This window comes from Hemitrygon akajei, chromosome 13, assembly GCF_048418815.1.
Source record: "Hemitrygon akajei chromosome 13, sHemAka1.3, whole genome shotgun sequence".
NCBI lineage: Eukaryota > Metazoa > Chordata > Chondrichthyes > Myliobatiformes > Dasyatidae > Hemitrygon > Hemitrygon akajei.
In genome coordinates, this window is record NC_133136.1 from 95,479,345 (window position 1) to 95,500,961 (window position 21,617).

At 43.4% G+C, this 21,617-nt stretch overlaps 1 protein-coding gene across 24 annotated transcripts in view; it reads left to right on the forward strand.

The window, feature by feature from the left end:
- ank2b (ankyrin 2b, neuronal) overlaps nt 1-21,617 on the forward strand; it is an 874,534-nt gene that overhangs the window by 466,769 nt on the left and 386,148 nt on the right. For all 24 annotated transcript variants that reach the window (XM_073065114.1, XM_073065112.1, XM_073065128.1 and 21 more), the window contains one exon: nt 1,037-1,135. In XM_073065114.1, the coding sequence (XP_072921215.1) occupies nt 1,037-1,135 (99 nt within the window). The remainder of the gene's footprint in view (nt 1-1,036; nt 1,136-21,617) is intronic.

The following is a 21,617-nucleotide window of genomic DNA, read 5'->3' on the forward strand; positions in this document are numbered from 1 at the left end:
AATTAATCTGGGTTACACCTGACATATTGCTGGCAACCTGGACTGATTGACTGTCTGGGGTCGTTCTGTCAAGAGGTCCAATATCCAGTGATAAAGAGGAGTGCTGAGTTCCATTGAGGATGGTTTATCCACCAGCCTATGAGGAATGATACCATTTAATGCCAAGTGGAAGTCAATGATTTTCTGTGAGGGACAGGACAGAGTGGAGAGCGGAGGTCATGGCATCATCAATGGACCAGTTTGAGCAGTAGGTGAACTAGAAAGGCTCCAGTGTATCTGGAAGATGGGATTTTATACCATTTATTACCAGCTGCTCAAAGCACTTCATAATTGTTGAGGTCAGTGCCACTGTACAGTAATAGTTTAGGCCAGTTACTATTGCTCTTTTGAACACTTGAATGATAGTGGCTCCCTGCAGAGACAGTGGACTGTTGCAAAAAGATGTTTTAAGATGTCTGTTAAGACCTTTGTTTGCTGGGCTGCACAATTCCCCAGCGCCTGACCAGGTAAGTTGTCTGGACCTGCAGCTTTTTGTGGCTAAGATCATCTTGGGTGCAACCAGACGGAATGCCTGTTCCTCAGAGGAGAGAGGGGGCTTTCCTTGACGTCACATCATTCATTGCGTCATATTGTGCACAGAAGGCATTAAGCTATCAGGAAGAGAGTAGTTGTTGTCGTCATTGCCTGTCTCTGCACAGTTGCCTTCTTTGAGAACTGCTACAGATTAAATCACTCTTGTATATTTGGTGTGGATTCTATGTCATAAATATTAAACTGGGTTAAGTGAGCAGGAAATAAACAAAGTGAGCATTTTTCAATTGATGTACATTGTCCACCAAACTCCTGCTTTTATAAAATTTGACATTTCATTTTCAGAGAACAGTTTTCTGTTTTAAAAGGAAACTGAACATTGGTAACAATTATATTCAATTCTCTGCACCCTCTAATAGAAGAAAATTTGTGCTCCAGTATTCTCTGAATTTTTCTTTTTTTTGGTCTTGAAAATTTACGTTCTTTTTTCACTCTTTTTTTCTAGAAAGGAAATTCAGCCCTGCACATTGCATCTCTGGCTGGACAAACTGATGTGGTCAGAACACTAGTAAAGCAGGGTGCCAACATCAATTCTCAGTCCCAGGTAAGTTGCTGAAATGCTCCATAACATTTCTATATTGGAGAGATATATGAGAGAACAATAACCCAAGATCTAATTTCTCTTTAATCACCAAATGTTCTCATTACGGTTATATCCTTGCTAAAGTGAAGTATCATTTTGCCAAAAGCCACATGTCACACTTGCCTGGATTAAACTCCATCTGCCATTTTCTCCAGCTATAATTATAACTAACTTGTATCCTTTGATTACCTTTCTTTTTAAATGTCTACAACTTCACCAATTTTTATGTCATCTGCAAGTTTACCAACCAATCCATCTACATTTTCATCCAAGTCATTTGTATGTATAATAATTGGCAGAGGTCCCAGCACAGTATTGATCACTGGTCACAGACATACAGCCCAAATAACACCCTTCTTACAGCACCCTCTGTTTACTATAGCCAAACCAATTGTGAATACAAACTGCCAAATCACTGTGAATCCCATGTACAAACAAACTGGAGGAACTCTGCAGGTCGGACAGCATCCGTGGAAACGAGCAGTCAACGTTTTGGGCTGAGACTCTTGGTCAGGACTAAAGAAGGAGGGGCAGGGGCCCCATAAAGAAGGTGGGGGGAGGGTGGAATGTGCCAGGTGAAAAGCCAATCAGAGGAAAGATCAAGGGGTGGGGGAGGGGAAGCAGGGAGTGGATAGGCAGGAGAGGTGAAGAAGGAATGTAAGGTGAAAGCACTATGGATAGTAGAAGGTAGCAGAGCCATGAGGGAGGTGATAGGCAGCTGGAAGAGGAGGCAGAGTGAAAGTGGGATGGGGGAAGGGAGGGGGAGGGAATTACCAGAAGTTGGAGAATTCAATGTTCATACCAAGGGGCTGGAGTCTACCCAGATAGTATATGAGGTGTTGCTCCTCCAACCTGTGTTTGGCCTCATCGTGGCAGTAGAGGAGGCCATATATGGACATATCCAAATGGGAATGTGAAGCAGATTTGAAGTGGGTGGCAACCGGGAGATCCTGTCTTGTGGCGGACAGAGTGGAGGTGCTTGACGAAGCGGTCCCCCAGCCCCTTGGTATGCACATCAAATTCTCCAACTTCCAATAACTCCCTCCCCCTCCCTTCCTCCATCCCACTTGCACTCTGCCTCCTCTTCCAGCTGCCTATCACCTCTCTCATGATTCTGCCTTTTTCTACTACCCATAGTGCTTTCCCCTTACATTCCTTCTTCACCTTTCCTGCCTATCACCTCCCTGCTTCCCCTCCCCCACCCCTTGATCTTTCCTCTGATTGGTTTTTCACCTGGCACCTTCCACCCTCCCCCCACCTTCTTTATAGGGCCCCTGCCCCCTCCTTCTTCAGTCCTGATGAAGGGTCTCGGCCTGAAATGTTGACTGCTCATTTCCATGGACGCTGCCCGACCTGCTGAGTTCCTCCAGCTTGTTTGTACATGTTGATTTGACCACAGCAAGTGCAGCGTACTTTGTGTTTACTGTGAATCCCATGTATCCTAAGCTTCTGGATCAGTCTGTCATGACTGGTTGATTGGCCTCCTGTGCAGATGCAACAGAACTTTAAAAAGCAGCAAGTTTTTCAATGGGAGTCATTGATTGGAGTACTGTGCAGATGAAACAGAAGTGTTCCCGTGCAGGTCTGGCAAAGAACTTTAAAAAAGAACCCGGTTTCTATAAAAAAGAGGTACTGTCTAGTGGAGTGGTCATCATCAGAGTAGTCTGAGGCAGAGAATAAGTCTTTGGCTCAACAAGACTTTGGCGAGAACAGGTAAATTTATTTCTTATCTCTTATTCTAAATTAACTCTAGAGAGAATAGGGGGGATGTTTACAGCACCAGTATTCTCATTCTGGGTGTTAGATGTGGGAATTCCAGGAGACTACCAGACTCCCCAATGACCACATCTGCGGCAGGTGGTTCGAGATGCAGCTCCTTAGAAACCATGGTAAGGAACTGAAGTTGCAGCTCGATGACCTTTGGCTTGTTAGGGTACATGAAGCAGTAATAGTCAGGGGGTACAGGGAAGTAGTCACTCCAAGGCTACAGGAGACAGATAAATGTGTGACTGTCAGAAGAAGGAAGGGAGAATGTCTGATAGTGGAGAGCATCTCTCTGGTGTGGAGAGAATCCCTCTCAACAATAAGCACTCCATTTTGAGTACTTTGGGGGAAGGGGAGCGGCCTACCTGGGAGAAGCAACGGAGGCCGTGTCTCTGGCACTGTCTGGCCCTGTACCTCAAAAGGGTGGGGAACTGAAGAGGATGGCAGCAGTGATAGGGTACTCAGGGGGATAAATAGGTGATTCTGTAGACATAAAAACGAAACACAGATAGTTTTTGCCTCCCAGATGTCAGGTCCAAGATGTTTCTGAACGCATCCACAAAATCTTGAAAATAGAGGCTGAGCAGCCAGAAGCCATGGTCCATATTGGCACCAATGTCATAGGTAAAAAAGGGAGGAGGTCCTGAAAACAGACTACGGGGAGTAAGGAAGGAAGCGAGAAAGCAGGACCTCAAGGGTAGTAATCTCAGGATTGCTACCTGTGCAACGTGATGGTGAGGATTGGAACAGAATCAGGTGGCAGACAAATGTGTGGCTAAAGAATTAGAGCAGGGGTCAGGCATTTAGATTTCTGGATAATTGAAACCACTTTTGGGGCAGGTGGGACCTTTACAAAAAGAGTGGGCTGGACTTGAATTGGAAGGGACCAGTATTCTTGCAGGCAGGGTGGATAACTGACCTGGACCAGATAGACGATATCCCAGAGTCCTGAGAGGGGTTGCTGAAGAGATAATTGATGCATTGGTCATGATCTTTCAAGAATCACTTAATTCTGGCATGGTCCCAGAGGCCTGGAAGATGGCAAATGTCACTCCACTCTTTAAGAAGGGAGGAAGGCAAAAAAAAGGAAATGATAGGCCAGTTAGCCTTACCTCAGTGGTTCAGAACGTGTTGAATTCCACTATTAAGGATGAGGTTTAGGGGTACTTGGAGACCAATGACAAATTAAGTGAAAGTCATCATGGTTTCTGTAATGGGAAATTTTGCCTGACAAATCTATTGGAGTTCTTTGAGGAATTAACAAGCAGGGTGGACAGAGGAGAGGCAGTGGATGCCATTCACTTGGATTTTAAGAAGGCGTTTGATAAGGTGCCACACATGAGGCTGCTTCACAGGATAAAATCCTATGGCATTACAGGAAAGATGCTGGCATGGATAGAGGAATGGCTGACAGGCAGGAGGCAGTGAGTGGGTATAAAAGGACCCTCTTTTGGTAGGCTGCCAGTGACTGGTGGTGTTCCTCAGTGGTCAGTATTGGGACAGCTACTTTTCTTCACATTGTTTGTCATTGATTTGGATAATGGAATTGATAGCTTTGTGGCAGAGTCTGCAGATGATATGAAGATAGGTGGAGGGGTAGGTAGTGCTGAGGAAGCAATGTGATTACAGCAGAATTTAGGCAAATTGGAAGAATGGGCAAAAAAGTGGCAGATGGAGTACAGTGTTGGGAAATGAATGATAATACATTTTGGTAAAAGGAACAATAGTGCAGACAATAGTGCAGTAGCAGTCACATCGACAGTGATGAAATGCTTTGAGAGGTTGGTCTTGACTAGATTGATCTCCTGCCTCAGCAAGGACCTGGACCTATTTCAATTTTCCTATTGCCACAATAGGTCAACGGCAGATGCAATCTCAATGGCTCTTCACACGGCCTTAGACCACCTGGACAATACAAGCACCTGGGTCAGGATGCTGTTCATCGACTATAGCTCAGCATTTAATACCATCATTCCCACAATCCTGATTGAGAAGTTGCAGAACTTGGGCCTCTGAGCTCCCTCTGCAAATGAATCCTCGATTTCCTAACCGGAAGGCATCAATCTTTGCGGATTGGTGATAACATCTCATCCTCGCTGGCGATCAACACTGGTGTACCTCAGGGGTGTGTGCTGAGCTCACTGCTCTACTCTCTCTATACACATGACTGTGTGGCTAGGCATAGGTCAAATACCATCTATAAATTTGTTGACAATACAACCATTGTTGGTAGAATCTCAGGTGGTGACGAGAGGGTGTACAGGAGTGAGATATGCCAACTAGTGGAGTGGTGCCGCAGTAACAACCTGGCACTCAATGTCAGTAAGATGAAAGAGCTGATTATGGACTTCAGGAAGGGTAAGATGAAAGAACACACACCAATCCTCGTAGAGGGATCAAAAGCGGAGAGAGTGAGCAGTTTCAAGTTCCTGGATGTCAAGATCTCTGAGGATCTAACTTGGTTAGACATATTGATGTAGTTATAAAGAAGGCAAGACAGCAGCTATATTTCATTAGGAGTTTGAAGAGATTTGGCATGTCAACCAATACACTCAAAAACTTCTACAGTTGTAGCATGGAGAGAATTCTGACAGGCTGCATCACTGTCTGGTATGGAGGGTCTACCACACAGGACCGAAAGAAGCTGCAGAAGGTTGTAAATCTGGTCATCTCCATCTTGGATATTAGCCTACAAAGTACCCAGGAGATCTTTAGGGAGTGGTGTCTCAGAAAGGCAGCGTCCATTACTAAGGATGTCCAGCACCGAGGGCATGCCCTTTTCTCACTGTTACCATCAGGCAGGAGGTACAGAAGCCTGAAGGCACACACTCAGCGATTCAGGAACAGCTTCTTCCCCTCTGTCATCCGTTTCCTAAATGGATATTGAATCTTTGGAGACTACCTCACTTTTTATTTTAATATACAGTATTTCTGTTTTTGCATGTTTTATAATCTATTCAATATACATAATTGATTTACTTGTTTATTATTATTATTTTTTTTTTCTCTGCTAGATTATGTATTGCATTGAATTGCTGCTGCTATGTTAACAAATTTCACGTTACATGCCGGTGATAATAAACCTGATTCTGATTCTGATTTTCTGAGTTTCAAACATCAGAGGTATGGAGGGATTTGGAGTCCTTGTACAAGGCTTTGAGAAAGTTAACTTACAAGTTATATGTGGTAAAGAAGGCAAATGCAATGTTGGAATTTATTTCAAGAGGAATTGAATATAAAAGCAAGGACATAAAGCTGAGCCTTTATAAGTCACTAGTCAGGCTGCACTTGTATTGTCAACAGTTTTGGGCCCCTTATTTCAGAAAGGATGTATTGTCATTGAAGAGAGTAGAGGAGGTTCATGAGGATGATTCTGGTGTTAACATACGAGAAGCGTTTGGCTGCTTTGGGTCTGTACTCAATGGAATTTAGAAGAATGAATGCGGATCTCATTGAAACCTACCGAATGTTGAAAAGACTAGATAGGGTGGATATGGAGAGGATATTTTCTATGGTAGCGGTATCTAGAGCTAGAGAACACAGCCTTAAGACTGAGGGGTGACCTTTTAGAACAGAGGTAAGAACAAATTTTTTATCCAGTGTGTAGTGAATCTGTGCCACAGACTGCAGTGGAGGTCAGGTCTGTGGGTGTATTTAAGGTGAAAGTTGATAGATTCTTGATTGGTCAGGGCATGAAAGTAAGCAAAGTGGCTCTGCTAGTAAAGAATGGCATCAAATCAGTAGAAAAATGTGACATTGTATCAGAAGATGCTGAATCCTTGTGGTTTGAGTTCAGAGCTGCAAGGGTAAAAGGACCCTGATGGCAGTTATATACAGGCCTCCAAACAGTAGCTAGGAAGTGGATCACAGATTACAACAGGAAATAGAAAAGGTGTGTCAAAATGGAAATACTATGATAGTCATGGGAGATTTCAACATGCAGATCGATTGGGAAAATCAGGCTGGAAGTGAATCTCAAAATTGTGAGCTTGTTGAATGTCTTTTGTTGATGGCTTGTTGATGGCTTTTCAGAATAGTTTGTTGTTGAGCCTATGAGGGGATCAGCTATACTGTATTGGGTGTTATGTAATGGACCAGAGTTGATGAAGGAGCTCAGGGTAAAAGAGCCTTTAAGAGCCAGTGATCACGGTATGAATGAGTTCAACTTGAAATTTGATATGGAGCTTACATGTAGGATAGATAAAAGGGGAGCTTCCTTGAGGGAAACTCTTGCCAGTTAAAACTTGTTGAATATTTTTGAGGAGCTTACATGTAGGATAGATAAAGGGGTTGCAGTGGATGTTGTATATTTGGACTTTGAGAAAACCTTTGACAAGGTGCCCCACCTGAGGCTACTTACCAAGTTAAGAGCCCATGGTATTACAGGAGATTTACTGGCATGCTTCAAGCATTGACTGATTGGTAGGAGGCAAAGAGTGGGAATAAAATAATCCTTTTCTGATTGGCTGCCAGTGACTAGTGGTGTTTCTCAGGGGTCGCTGTTGGGACCGCTTCTTTTTATCCTGTATATCAATGATTTAGATGATGGAATAGATGGCCTTGTTGCCAAGTTTGCAGATGATGCAAAGATTGGTGGAGGAACAGGTAGTTTTGAGAAAACAGGTAGGCTGCAGAAGGACTTAGAGAGTTTAGGAGAATGGGCAAGAGAGTGGCAAGTAAAATACGATGTTGGAAGATGCACGGTTATGCACTTTGGTAGTAGAAAGAAATGCGCAGACTATTTTCTAAGCTTAGAAAACCCAAAAATCTGAGATGCAAAGCAACTTGGAATCCTTGTGCAAAACACCCTAAAGGTTAACTAGCAGGTTGAGCTGGTGGTGAGGAAGGTGATTGCCATGTTAGCATTCATTTCAAGTGGTCTAGAATGCAAGAGTAGTGTTATGATGCTGAGGCTGTATAAGGCTTTAATACTCACCTTGAGTATTGTGAACAGTTTTGGGCTCCTCACCTATGAAAAGATGGGAAATGAAAGGGTTATCATACAAGGAATATTTGATGGCTCTGGATCTATACTTGCTGGAATTTAGAAGGATAAGGGGGGATCTCATTGAAACCTTTCGAATGTTGAAAGGCCTGGACAGAGTAGATGAGGAAAGGATGTTTCCCATGGTGGGTTTGTCTGGGAGAAGAGGGCATAGAGTCAGCATGGAGGGGTGTCCATTTAAAATAATTTCTTTAGCTAGAGGGTGGTGAATTTGGTGAATTTATTACCACATGCAGCTGTGGAGGCCAGGTCGTTGGGTATATTTAAGGTAGAGCTTGATGGGTTCTTGATTGGACACTGCATCAAAGGTTATAGGGAGAAGACCAGGGAGTGGGGCTGAAGAGGGGAAAATAAGATCAGCCATAATAGAATGAAGGAGCAGACTTGGGCCAAATGGCTTAATTCTGCTGTTATGTCTTACGGTCATTTCAAATAATTTTCCTCTCACTGGTGAAAGGCTCATCAGGCTGGTTGCATTGATTGCCCATTCTAAACAGAGGAACAACATTCACTATCTTCCTGTTCCCCCAGGATCTCGTCTGTGATCTGAGACAAAGATTATTGTGAACTTCCGAGCAATCCATTCTCTTGTCTCGGTCAATAACCTAGAGTAGGCTAAATAGGAATTGGCTCAAATTTTCAACTGATCTATATCCGGCTGTATCATTTGACAATCCTGCTTTTCATCCGTGATTTCATCAATGATCATGCCAACTCAGGCGCACTAATGAAATCACCTATATAATTATCCAGATCATTTATATATATATTACAAATAACAGAAGTTTGAGAACCAATCCTTAGACCCAATTGCCCATGGGGAGATTCAAACAAGAGGACATGAGTTGAGAGTTAAGGGGCAAAAGTTTGGGGTAACATGAGGGGGAACTTCTTTACTTAGAGAGTGGTAGCTGTGTGGAACGAGCTTCCAGTAGAAGTGGTAGAGGCAGGTTTGATGTTGTCATTTAAAAAATATTGGATAGGTATATGGACAGCCCCGCCTGCATTAACTGCTTCCAAACTGCAGTCTGGTGAAATTGGCATACTCACTGTTTTCTCACGACTGTTAGAGTGAGTTTTGGGTAGATGATTCATATACACTTAAATAAATGACTTCAGCTATCAGTCTTCTGTTCTTTGACAAAGTACTGTGGATTGAGTTCATAACAATGCATTTCCTAAAAACTGAGAACCTAGTTTCAATGCATTTCTGCTGCCTCTGAGGCAAGAATGCTAAATTTACAGGTAGTTGCGAAGACAGCATATCTATGCTCTTTGAATATGAATTGTCCTCTATGTTAGCAAGTAACAGACCAAATAATGTATCATGGATCTTAACTGCAAAGCCTCATTTGTTTCATCAATGACCTTCCAGGAAGGAGAATAATCGGCCTTGCTGGACTTTATGTAGTGTATATCCAAGGATCTTGTGAACTGCTACCTTCTTTTAGTGCCAATCACTGTCTAATTCAATTTAAAATTGTCCATCGTTATTATTTAACAAAGGAGAGACTATCTAAAATATTTCCTAGTATAGATAATTATTGTGATAGATGTAAAACTGAAGTAGCTACTTTGTCACATATGTTCTGGTCATGTTCTTCATTAAAACTGTTCTGGAAATCTTTATTTTCTACAATCTCCAAAGCTTTGAAAATTAATTTACAACCTAAAAGATTAACTATTCTATTTGGAATAGTTCTGCATCATATTCAGTGTATTTCATCTTCAGATCAACATGTAATTGCATTTGTTATGTTGTTGGCAAGAAGGGTTATTTTATTAAAATGGAAAGATATCTCTTCCCCTACATTAATTGAATGGTTTTCTCAAGTAATGTATGTCTCAGCTTAGAAAAAATTAGAAGTAGAACTTTTAAACCTCGATTTGATTTTGAGAGAAGATGGGGTTCTTTTGCCAAATATTACCGTTTAATTTGAATTATACTATATGGTTTCCTTACAATTTTATTATCTTTTTTTAAAAAAATGTGAACTGGCGGTTGATGAATTTTTTTCTATATATCTAGATGATGGTTAAACGTATTGCTTCCGGGGGTTGATTCCTAGTGGGTTTTTTTTGTAATTAATAGGGTTTTTTTCTCAGATGGGGTTCTTTTTTCCCCCTTTTTTCTATATAATTTTTTTTCATTTTTATATATTATGATTAGTTTTTTTTCTTCAGCTCTATTAATTGTATACATATTAATTTGTTGAAATTTTGTATTATTCTATAGTTGTAGAAGATTATGTATTAATAAAAAGATTTTAAAAATGAATTGCTACCTTAATCCTGTAATCGCAGGGGTTAGAGGAGGATAATAATATCCGAATTGCCAGCGATATTCACATCCCGTGGACCCCAAAATTAAAGCAGAAAGCATTTTCACAATTTGAAATCGAAGTTTTTTGCGGAGATAGAATATCTTAATTGATTACTCGTGAAAAAAAAGTTCGAATGAATGATGTCCACTATTGACAGGGCATTTTGATAGACATGGATTGTGTGTGTTGTTTCTGTGCAGTTTGATGTCTCACATCACAAATGAAAAAAACTACAAACAGTTCCAGTGACAAGTCTGCACGACCCAGGTTAAATTGTCAATTGGTATTCATACACAACATGAGACTGAGAGGAACAAGACGGCACTCTAGGGACTGTCAGGAACACGAGTTGAAAATCTGAAAGAGAGTGCTGATAGATCAGGTTATCAGTAAACACCTTTGGTTCCGCTAATTGTTTCAAGGCATCAGATGATTTGCCAACAATCCCGTTTGAAAGAGGCCCGTGTACGCAACGATTCTAACGTGAAATGTGAGTTGGAACCGGAACATCATTTCGTATAGAAAACTGTGGTGTGAATGCATTTTCATTATATGGACTAAAATTGCATCAGTGGTTGCTGAGAGCGAGGAGATATCGCGGCCTCCATACAAGTAACCGAAAGGTACTTACCCAGGACATCGATAAATCCAATTACTGTGTAACAAATAATCCGTGCTTGTACCAGTGTTAATCCTGGGCTGTTAAAATTTAAAAGTCTGCTCACAATTTTCTAAAGTTCTACTTTTCATAAAAGACGGTGAGGGTAAATAAATTCAAACAAAGTGCAATTATCAAATTTCTTCTGCATCTACTGGGTAAAATACTTCAGGGATCAGACGTTTAGAGTCCACCGCGTTCAGAAGAACATGAACTTCTGCGTGAAATAGATATTTCCAGTATCATCAACAAATTTGCTCATGCTAAATCTAGAAAATCTAACTTTTAAATTGTAGTTTTGTTATTTCTGACATTTGAAATTGATACCTACATGTAAGTAATACTATCACTGAAGTGTCAGACACTTGTCGTATTATCTGGCTGTATAGCAAATGAAAAAATTGGATTACTTTACTATGCAAGTAAATAATTTATGTTTTAACACTTACATGTTTTTTTAAAAAATTCCGGGCCCCTTTATAACATATGCTACAGGCCACGCACTAACTTAATCCGGTCCTGTGCTTAGGGCAAACATATCTTGCCGGAAAACAAATCTTCTCCCAAGTCGTAATTCTCTTGCAGAGTGCTTCTGGTTTCCCTCTTGGATTTCCCTGTATTTTGCTGCATTTTACCCTCTCCCTTCACAAGTATTTTAGGGCCTGCTGCAGTGAAGCATCCCTACAGCATGATATAGTTACCATCATGCTTCACAGTAGTGATGTTGTGTTTTTGGCTCATACCAAACATAGCTTTTGGTCTGATGGCCAAAATGCTAAATTTTAGTTTCAACAGACCATGGAAGCTTCTTCCAGCTGACTTCAGAGTTTCCCACATGCCTTCAGGCAAACTCTAGATGAGATTTCATGTGATTTCTTTTTCAACAGTGGCTTTCCCTTTGCTACTCTCCCTTAAAGCTGTGATTGGTGAAGCACATAGGCAACAGATGTCATATGCGTAGTCTCTTCCATCTCAGACACTGAAGCTTGTAACTCCTCCAGAGTTGTCACAGGTCTCTCAGTGGCCTTCCTCACTAGTCCACTTCTTGCACAGGCACTCAGTTTTTGAGGACAACCTGCTCTAGACAGATTTACAGCTGTGTCCTATTCTTTCCATTTCAAGTCAAGTCAAGTCGTCACTTTTATTGTCATTTCGACCATAACTGCTAGTACAGTACATAGTAAAAATGAGACAACGTTTTTCAGGACCATGGTGTCACATGACACAGTACAAAAACCAGACTGAACTACGTAAAAAAAAACAACACAGAGAAAGCTACACTGGACTACAGACCTACACTGGACTGCATAAAGTGCACAAAAACAGTGCAGGCATTACAATAAATAATAAACAGGACAATAGGGCAAGTTGTCAGTCCAGGCTCTGGGTATTGAGGAATCTGATAGCTTGAGGGAAGAAACTGTTACATAGTCTGATCGTGAGAGCCCGAATGCTTTGGAGCCTTTTCCCAGACGGCAGGAGGGAGAAGAGATTGTATGAGGAGTGCATGGGGTCCTTCATAATGGTGTTTCCTTTGGATGCAGTGTGTAGTGTAGATGTCTGTGATGGCGGGAAGAGAGACCCCGATGGTCTTCTCAGCTGACCTCACTATCCGCTGCAGGGACTTGCGATTCGAGATGGTGCAATTTCCGAACCAGGCAGTGATGCAGCTGCTCAGGATGCTCTCAATACAACCCCTGTAGAATGTGATGAGGATGGGGGGTGGGAGATGGACTTTCCTCAGCCTTCACAGAAAGTAGATACGCTACTGGGCTTTCTTTGCTATGGAGCTGGTGTTGAGGGACCAGGTGAGATTCTCCATCGGGTGAACACCAAGAAACTTGGTGCTCTTTACGATCACTACCAAGGAGTCGTCGATGTTCAGCAGGGAGTGGTCGCTCCGTGCCCTCCTGAAGTCAACAGCCATCTCCTTTGTTTTGGTCACATTCAGAGACAGATTGTTGGCTCTGCACCAGTCCGTTAGCCGCTGTACCTCCTCTCTGTAAGCTGACTCATCGTTCTTGCTGATGAGGCCCACCACGGTCGTGTCGTCGGCAAACTTGATGATATGGTTCGAGCTGTGTGTTGCAGCACAGTCGTGGGTCAGCAGAGTGAACAGCAGTGGACTGAGCACGCAGCCCTGGGGAGCCCCCGTGCTCAGTGTGATGGTGTTGGAGATGCTGCTCCCGATCCAGACTGACTGAGGTCTCCCAGTCAGGAAGTCTAGGATCCAGTTGCTGAGGGAGGTGTTCATAGAAACATAGAAACATAGAAAATAGGTGCAGGAGTAGGCCATTTGGTCCTTCGAGCCTGCACCGCCATTCAGTATGATCATGGCTGATCATCCAACTCAGAACCCTGTACTTGCTTTCTCTCCATCCCTTTAGCCACAAGGGCCATATCTAACTTCCTCTTAAATATAGCCAGTGAACCGGCCTCAACTGTTTCCTGTGACAGAGAATTCCACAGATTCACCACTCTCTATGTGAAGAAGTTTTTCCTCATCTCGGTCCTAAAAGGCTTCCCCTTTATCCTTAAACTGTGACCCCTCATTCTGGACTTCCCCAACATCGGAAACAATCTTCCTGCATCTAGCCTGTCCAATCCCTTTAGAATTTTATACGTTTCAATAAGATCCCCCCTCAATCTTCTAAATTCCAGTGAGTATAAGTCTCCAGTCTTTCTTTATATGAAAGTCCTGACATCCCAGGAATCAATCTGGTGAACCTTCTTCGTATTCCCTCTATGGCAAGAATGTCTTTCTTCAGATTAGGGGACCAAAACCGCACACAATATTCTAGGTGCGGTCTCACCAAGGCCTTGTACAACTGCAATAGAACCTCCCTGCTCCTGTACTCAAATCCTTTTGCTATGAATGCCAACATACCATACACCTTTTTCACCGCCTGCTGTACCTGCATGCCCATCTTCAATGACTGGTGTGCAGTGACACCCAGGTCTCATTGCATCTCCCCTTTTCCTAATCGGCCACCGCTCATAATAATCTGTTTTCCTGTTCTTGCAATCAAAGTGGATAACCTCACATTTATCCACATTAAATTGCATCTGCCATGAATTTGCCCACTCACCTAACCTATCCAAGTCACCCTGCATCCTCTTAGCATCCTCACAGCTAACACAGCCGCCCAGCTTTGTGTCATCCGCAAACTTGGAGATACTGCATTTAATTCCCTCGTCTAAATCATTAATATATATTGTAAACAACTGGGGTCCCAGCACTGAGCCTTGCGGTACCCCACTAGTCACTGCCTGCCATTCTGAAAAGGGCCCGTTTACTCCCACTCTTTGCTTCCTGTCTGCCAACCAATCCGCTATCCACATCAATACCATACCCCCAATACCGTGTGCTTTAAGTTTGCACACTAATCTCCTGTGTGGGACCTTGTAAAAAGCCTTTTGAAAATCTAAATATACTATATCCACTGGCTCTCCCCTATCCACTCTACTAGTTATATCTTCAAAAAATTCTATAAGATTAGTCAGACATGATTTCCCTTTCACAAATCCATGCTGACTTTGTCCGATGATTTCACCTCTTTCCAAATGTGCTGTTATCACATCTTTGATAACTGACTCTAGCATTTTCCCCACCACCGATGTCAGAATAACCGGTCTATAATTCCCCGGTTTCTCTCTCCCTCCTTTTTTAAAAAGTGGGGTTACATTAGCCACCCTCCAATCCTCAGGAACTAATCCAGAATCTGAGGAGTTTTGAAAAATTATCACTAATGCATCCACTATTTCTTGGGCTACTTCCTTAAGCACTCTGGGATGCAGACCATCTGGCCCTGGGGATTTATCTGCCTTTAATCCCTTCAATTTACCTAACACCACTTCCCTACTAACATGTATTTCCCTCAGTTCCTCCATCTCACTAGACCCTCGGTCCCTTACTATTTCCGGAAGATTATTTATGTCCTCCTTAGTGAAGACAGAACCAAAGTAGTTATTCAATTGGTCTGCCATGTCTTTGTTCCCTATGATCAATTCACCTGTTTCTGACTGTAAAGGACTTGACCATTTGTCTTGACCAATCTTTTTCTTTTCATGTATCTATAGAAGCTTTTACAGTCAGTTTTTATGTTCCCTGCCAGCTTTTTCTCATAATCTTTTTTCCCTTTCCTAATTAAGCCCTTTGTCCTCCTCTGCTGGTCTCTGAATTTCTCCCAGTCCTTCAGATGTTGAACAACATTTTCACATAGTATCATATTTCTTTTAATAGCAAATCAATTGCAAAAACCAACTTCAAAATACATTGCCTATAAAACGTGTTCACCCTCCCTCCTTGGAAGTTTTCATGTTTTATTGTTTAACAACACTGAATCATAGCGGATTTAATTTGGGTTTTTTGACACTGATCAACAGAAAAAGACTCTTGTCAGAATAAAACAGATCTCTACAAAATGATCTCTACAAAGTGTGCCATTTTTTTTTGCTAATTTATATGTTTCTTCTTTGGACTTGATACTATCCCTAATTTCCCTTGTCAGTCATGGGTGCACTACCTTCCCTGGTTTATTCTTTTGCCAAACTGGGATGAACAATTGTTGTAGTTCATCCATGTGATCTTTAAATGCTTGCCATTGCATATCCACCATCAGCCCTTTAAGTATCATTTGCCAGTCTATCTGTTCAGGCCCAGTAGGCTCAGCTTTCCAATCAGTTTCTGAGGGATGATCGTGTTGAATGCTGAACTGAAGTCTATGAACAGTATCCGAACATTTGTGTCTTTTATTGTCCGGTGGGTTAGGGTCAGGTGGAGGGTGGAGGGTGGTGGCAATGGTGTCATCTGTTGAGTGGTTGGGATGGTACACAAACTGCAGGGGGTCCAGTGAGGGTGGCAGCAGGGTCTTGATATGCCTCATGACGTGTCTCAAACCACTTCATGATGATGGATTTAAGTGCAATGGGGTGGTAGTCATTTAGGCAGGACACTGAAGACTTCTTTGGCACAGGGATGATGGTGGTGGCCTTGAAGCATGTTGGAATGGTGGCGCTGCTCATGGAGATGTTGAAGATGTCAGTGAGAACATCTGCCAGCTGGTCTGCACATCCTCTGAGCACTCTACCAGGGATGTTGTCTGGTCCAGCAGCCTTCTGTGGGTTGACCCTGCACAGGGTTCTTCTCACGTCAGCCACGGTGAGACACAGCACCTGGTCATTTGTAGGAGGGGTGGACTTCCTTGCTGCCACGTCATTTTCCACCTCAAACTGGGCATAGAAGTTATTCAGCACATCTGGGAGGGAGGCATCACCTGCACGGTCAGATGATGTTGTCCTGTAATTGGTGATGTCCTAGATGCCCTTCCACATGCGCCACATGTTGCCACTGTCCTGGAAGTAACTGTGGATTAGCTGGGCCTAGGCACGCTTTGCCCCTCTGATGGCTTGGGACAGTTTGGCCCTTACTGTTGTTAGAGCTGCCTTGTCACCTGCTCTGAAGGCAGAGTCGTGGGACCTCAGCAATGCACACTCCTCCGCGGTCATCCATGGCTTCTGGTTAGTGTGTATAGTGATGGTCTTGGACAGAGTAACATCATCAATGCACTTGCTGATGTAACTAGACACTGATGCTGTGTACTCCTCTAAGTTGGTAGAGTCGCCATCTGTTGCAGCGCCCATTTCTTGATGATTGACTTAACTACACCAAGGGATATTCAGTGACTTGGAAATTTTATTGTATCCATCTCCTGACTTGTGCTTTTTCAATAACCTTTTCGTGGAGTTGTTTGGCATGTTCATTTGTCTTCATGGTGTAGTTTTTGCCAGGATACTGACTCACCAGCAGTTGGACCTTCCAGATACAGGTGTATTTTTACTACAATCAATTGAAACACCTTGACTGCACAAAGGTCTCCAAAAACTGATCTCTATTTAACTAATTACGTGACTTCTAAAACCAATTGGCTGCACCAGTGATGATTTTGGTGTGTCATGTTAAAGGGGGTGAATACTTATTCTATCAATTATTTTGTGTTTTATATTTGTAATTAATTTAGATCATTTTGTAGAGATCTGTTTTATTCTGACACGAAAGAGTCTTTTTCTGTTGATCAGTGTCAAAAAACCCAAATTAAATCTGCTATGATTCAGTGTTGTTAAACAATAAAACATGAAAACTTCCAAGGAGGGAGGATGAACACGTTTTATAGGCAATGTATTTTGAAGTTGGTTTTTGCAATTGATTTGCTATTAAAAGAAATATGATACTATGTGAAAATGTTGTTCAACATCTGAAAATCCAGTGAGCACCAAACCTGCTGATTCCAACGCCGGCAGGCCTCGATGTCTCCAGACCGCGATCCCTGTTGCTGATCTCAACGGCTCTAACAATCCGGAGCAGACTGAAAACCCAGTCTCCACCACCATCAATGCAGGTTCCGATGTACTTGGTCGCCGCCAAAATGCTGATTGCGCAACCTCCAACTCTGACTCTAGCCTGGATCTCCAGGCCGGTCTTTGCGTGGTGCCGTTGGAACCTGCGTCTCCCCTTCCCCCACTGCAAGCCCATTGTTCTCAGGTCCCACTACCAGCTCAGAAAATCCTTCTTCCTCTCACCCCACCCTCCCTGAACATCCCAAACCCCCTTTCCCCCTCTGATCCCAGCTCTCATCCATACCGGGTTTTCACTATTGCCTCTGACCTGAGTCAGAATGTTCTGTGCTCAGTAAGGGCTCCGTCTTTGTTCCCCTGCAACCACATCTCAGTGAGTTCTGTGTCCCCCATGACGCTGAGATCTTCTTCCATCACCTCCGTCTCCAAGCCTCTTTCCTTGGCAAGGACTCCCTGCTCTGCAACAATGACCCTTCTCCCGTCTTCAACCCTCCTCCTCTTCCTGGACACCCCGCTCTGGTCTTCTGCCTGTTCTGGACCTTTTCATTGCCAACTACCAACGGGACATCAACCATCAAGACTTTAACACTCCTCTCTCCTATTCCAACCTCACCCCTTCCGAATGATCTGCATTCCACTCCCTCTGGACTAATCCCAACCTCACCAGCAAACCACAAATAAGGTAGTAGTACTGACCTCTACCTTACTGAGACCCAGCACCAATTCTTAGAAACCTCCTCTTACTTAACCCTTGAACGGACCCCACTAAGGCATACTAGGCCATTGTCTCCCACACCATCAGCAACCTTATTGACTCTGGGGATCTCTTGTCCACCACCACCAACCTCATAGCTCCCGCACTCCGCACTTCCCGTTTCTACCTCCTACCCAAAATCCACAAATCTGCTTGTCCAGGTAGACCCATTGTTTCTGCTTGTTCCTGCCCCACTGAACTCATATCAGCATACCTCGACTCTGTTTTATCCCCCCGGTTCAGTCCCTTCCCACCTACATCTGTGACACCTCACATGTTCTGGATCTTTTCAAGGATTTCACGTTTCCTGGCCCCCATCATCTCATTTTTACAATGGATGTCCATTCCCTGTACACTTCCATCCCCCACCATATAACAATTACAGAACGGAAACAGGCCATCTCGGCCCTTCTAGTCCGTGCCAAATGCTTACTCTCACCTAGTCCCACCGACCTGCACTCAGCCCATAACCCTCTCATTCTATAGTAGCTGACTATTAGCAACTGAAACTGTAGTTAAACATTTATTATAAAGACAAGAAAGTTTATTGTTATCTTTGTGTTGAAGGAGTGCCCACCTCAACTACGGTTTATGACAGCTCATTTTAAATATGCACAAGCACGTGGAATTCAGCAAGTTAGACCAGCGGCAAGAGTATAAAAGGAGACAGTTTTTTCTTCAGCGGTTTGATTGAGGCACAACAGTGCAAGTGTGTGAACATCAGCGAGTTAGACTGGTGGGAAGAATTTAAAAAGAAGACAGCTTTATAGAGCAGGTGACAGAGTAGAGGTAGACAGAGTAGGAGAGCTTCAGCGATAATGGGTTGAAGCGAGGTAAGCTACTTGCGAAGAATAGGAATAGGAAGTATGTCTGTGAGGCCGGTGTTCTGTACTGGGTGTCAGATGTGGGATGTTGGGAGACTTCCAGCCTCCCGGACTGCCACATCTACTGCATGTTGAGCTGCAGCTCCTTAGGGACCGGGTTAGGGGACTGAAGATGCAGCTAGACAACCTTTGCCTGGTCAGGGAAAGTGAGAAGGTGATAGAGAGGAGCTTTTGGCAAGAAGTCACACCAGGGCCACGGGAGACAGATAAGTGGGTAACAAGAGAGGGAAGAGCAAGAGTCAGATACTAGAGAGTACCACTGTGGCTGTCCCTCTTAACAATAAGTACTCCTGTCTGAGTACTTTTGGGGGGGGGGATGGCCTACTTGGGGGAAGCAACAGTGGCCACACCTCTGACACAGAGTCTGGCCCTGTGGCTCAGAAGGGTAAGGAACGGAAGAAGGCAGCAGTAAGAGGGGACTCTATAGTTAGGGAGTCAGACATGAGATTCTGTGGACTCAGGAAAGAAACACGGATGGTAGTTTGCCTCCCAGGTGCCAGGGTTCAGGATGTTTCTGATCGCGTCCATGATATCCTAAAGAGGGAAGATGAACAGCCGGAGATCGTGGTACATATTGGTACCAAGGACATAGGTATGAAAAGGGAGGAGGTCCTGAATGCAGACTACAGGGAGTTAGGAAGGAAGTTGAGATGCAGGACCTCAAAGGTAGTCATCTCGTGATTACTGCCTATGCCATGTGACAATAAGTATAGGAATAGAGTGAGGTGGAGGATAAATGCGTGGCTGAGGGATTGGAGCAGGGAGCAGAGATTCAGATTTCTGGATCATTGGGACCTCTTCTGTGTGACCTGTACAAAAAGGTTGTATTGTACTTGAATCCCAGGGGGAACAATATCCTGACAGGGAGGTTTGCTAAGGCTATTGGGGAGAGTTTAAACTAGAATTGCTGGGGGTGGGGTGGGAACCGAACTGAAAAGACTGGGGAAGAGGAGGTTGGCTCACAAATAGAGAAACTTGGAGACTGTGCAAGAGGGAGGATAGGCAGGTGATAGAGAAGGGGTGTGCTCAGACCAATGGTTTGAGATGCTTCTATTTTAATGAAAGAAGCATCATGAACAAAGTGGATGAGCTTAGAGCGTGGATCAGTACTTGGAGCTATGATGTAGTGGCCATTATAGAGACTTGGATGGCTCAGGGACAGGAATGGTTACTTAGAGTGCCAGGCTTTAGATGTTGCAGAAAAGACAGGGAGGGAGGCAAAAGAGGTGGGGGCATGGCACTGTTGATCAGAGATAGTGTCACGGCTACAGAAAAGGAGGAAGTCATGGAGGGATTCTGTACTGAATCTCTGTGGGTGGAAGTTAGAAACAGGAAGGGGTCAATAACTCTACTGGGTGATTTTTATAGACCACCCAATAGTAATAGGGACATCAAGGAGCAGAGAGGGAGACAGATTCTGGAAAGGTGTAATAATAACAGGGTTGTTGTGGTGGGAGATTTTAATTTCCCAAATACTGAATGGCATAACCCTAGAGCAAGGAGTTTGTTCAGTGTGTTCAGGAAGGTTTCCTGACACAATATGTAGAAAAGCTGACAAGAGGAGAGGCTGTACTTGATCTGGTATTGGGAAATGAACCTGGTCAGGTGTCAGGTCTCTCAGTGGGAGAGCATATTGGAGACAGTGATCACAATTCTATCTCCTTTACCATAGCATTGGAGAGGGGTAGGAACAGACAAGTTAGGAAAGCGTTTAATTGGAGTAAGGGGAAATATGAAGTAATCGGGCAGGAACTTGGAAGCATAAATTGGGAACAGATGTTCTCAGGGAAATGTATGGCAGAAATGTGGCAAACATTCAGGGATATTTGTGTGGCGTTCTGCATACGTACGTTCCAATGAGACTGGGAAGGAATGGTACGGGGCCGTGGTGTACAAAGGCTGTGGAAAATCTAGTCAAGAAGAAAAGAAAAGCTTCTGAAAGGTTTAAAAAAACTAGGTAATGATAGAAAGCTAGAAGGTTATAAGGCTAGCAGGAAGGAGCTCAAGAAAGAAATTAGGAGCGCCAGTAGGGGCCATGGGAAGGCCTTGGCAGACAGGATTAAAGAAAACCACAAGGCTTTCTACAAGTATGTGAAGAGCAAGAGGATAAGATGTGGGAGAATAGGACCAATCAAGTGTGACAGTGGAGAAGTGTGTATGGAACCGGAGGAAATAGCAGAGCCACTTAATGAATACTTTGCTTCAGTATTCACTATGGAAAAGGATCTTGGTGATTGTAGAGATGACTTACAGCTGATTGAAAAGCTTGAGCATGTAGATATCAAGAAAGAGGATGTGCTGGAGTTTTTGGAAAGCACCAAGTTGGATAAGTCTCCGGGACTGGACAAGATGTACTCCAGGTTACTGTGGGAGGCAAGGGAGGAGATTGCTGAGCCTCTGGCGATGATCTTTGCATCATCAATGGGGACAAGAGAGGTTCTGGATGATTGGAAGGTTGCGGATGTTGTTCCCTTATTCAAGAAAGGAAGTAGAAATAGCCTAAGAAATTATAGACCAGTGAGTCTTAATTCAGTGGTTGGTAAGTTGATGGAAAAGATCCTGAGAGGCAGGATTTATGAACATTTGGAGAGGCATAAAATGATTAGGAATAGTCAGCATGGCTTTGTCAAAGGCAGTTTGTGCTTTACGAGCCAGACTGAATTTTTTGAGGATGTGAGTAAACACATTAATGAAGGTAGA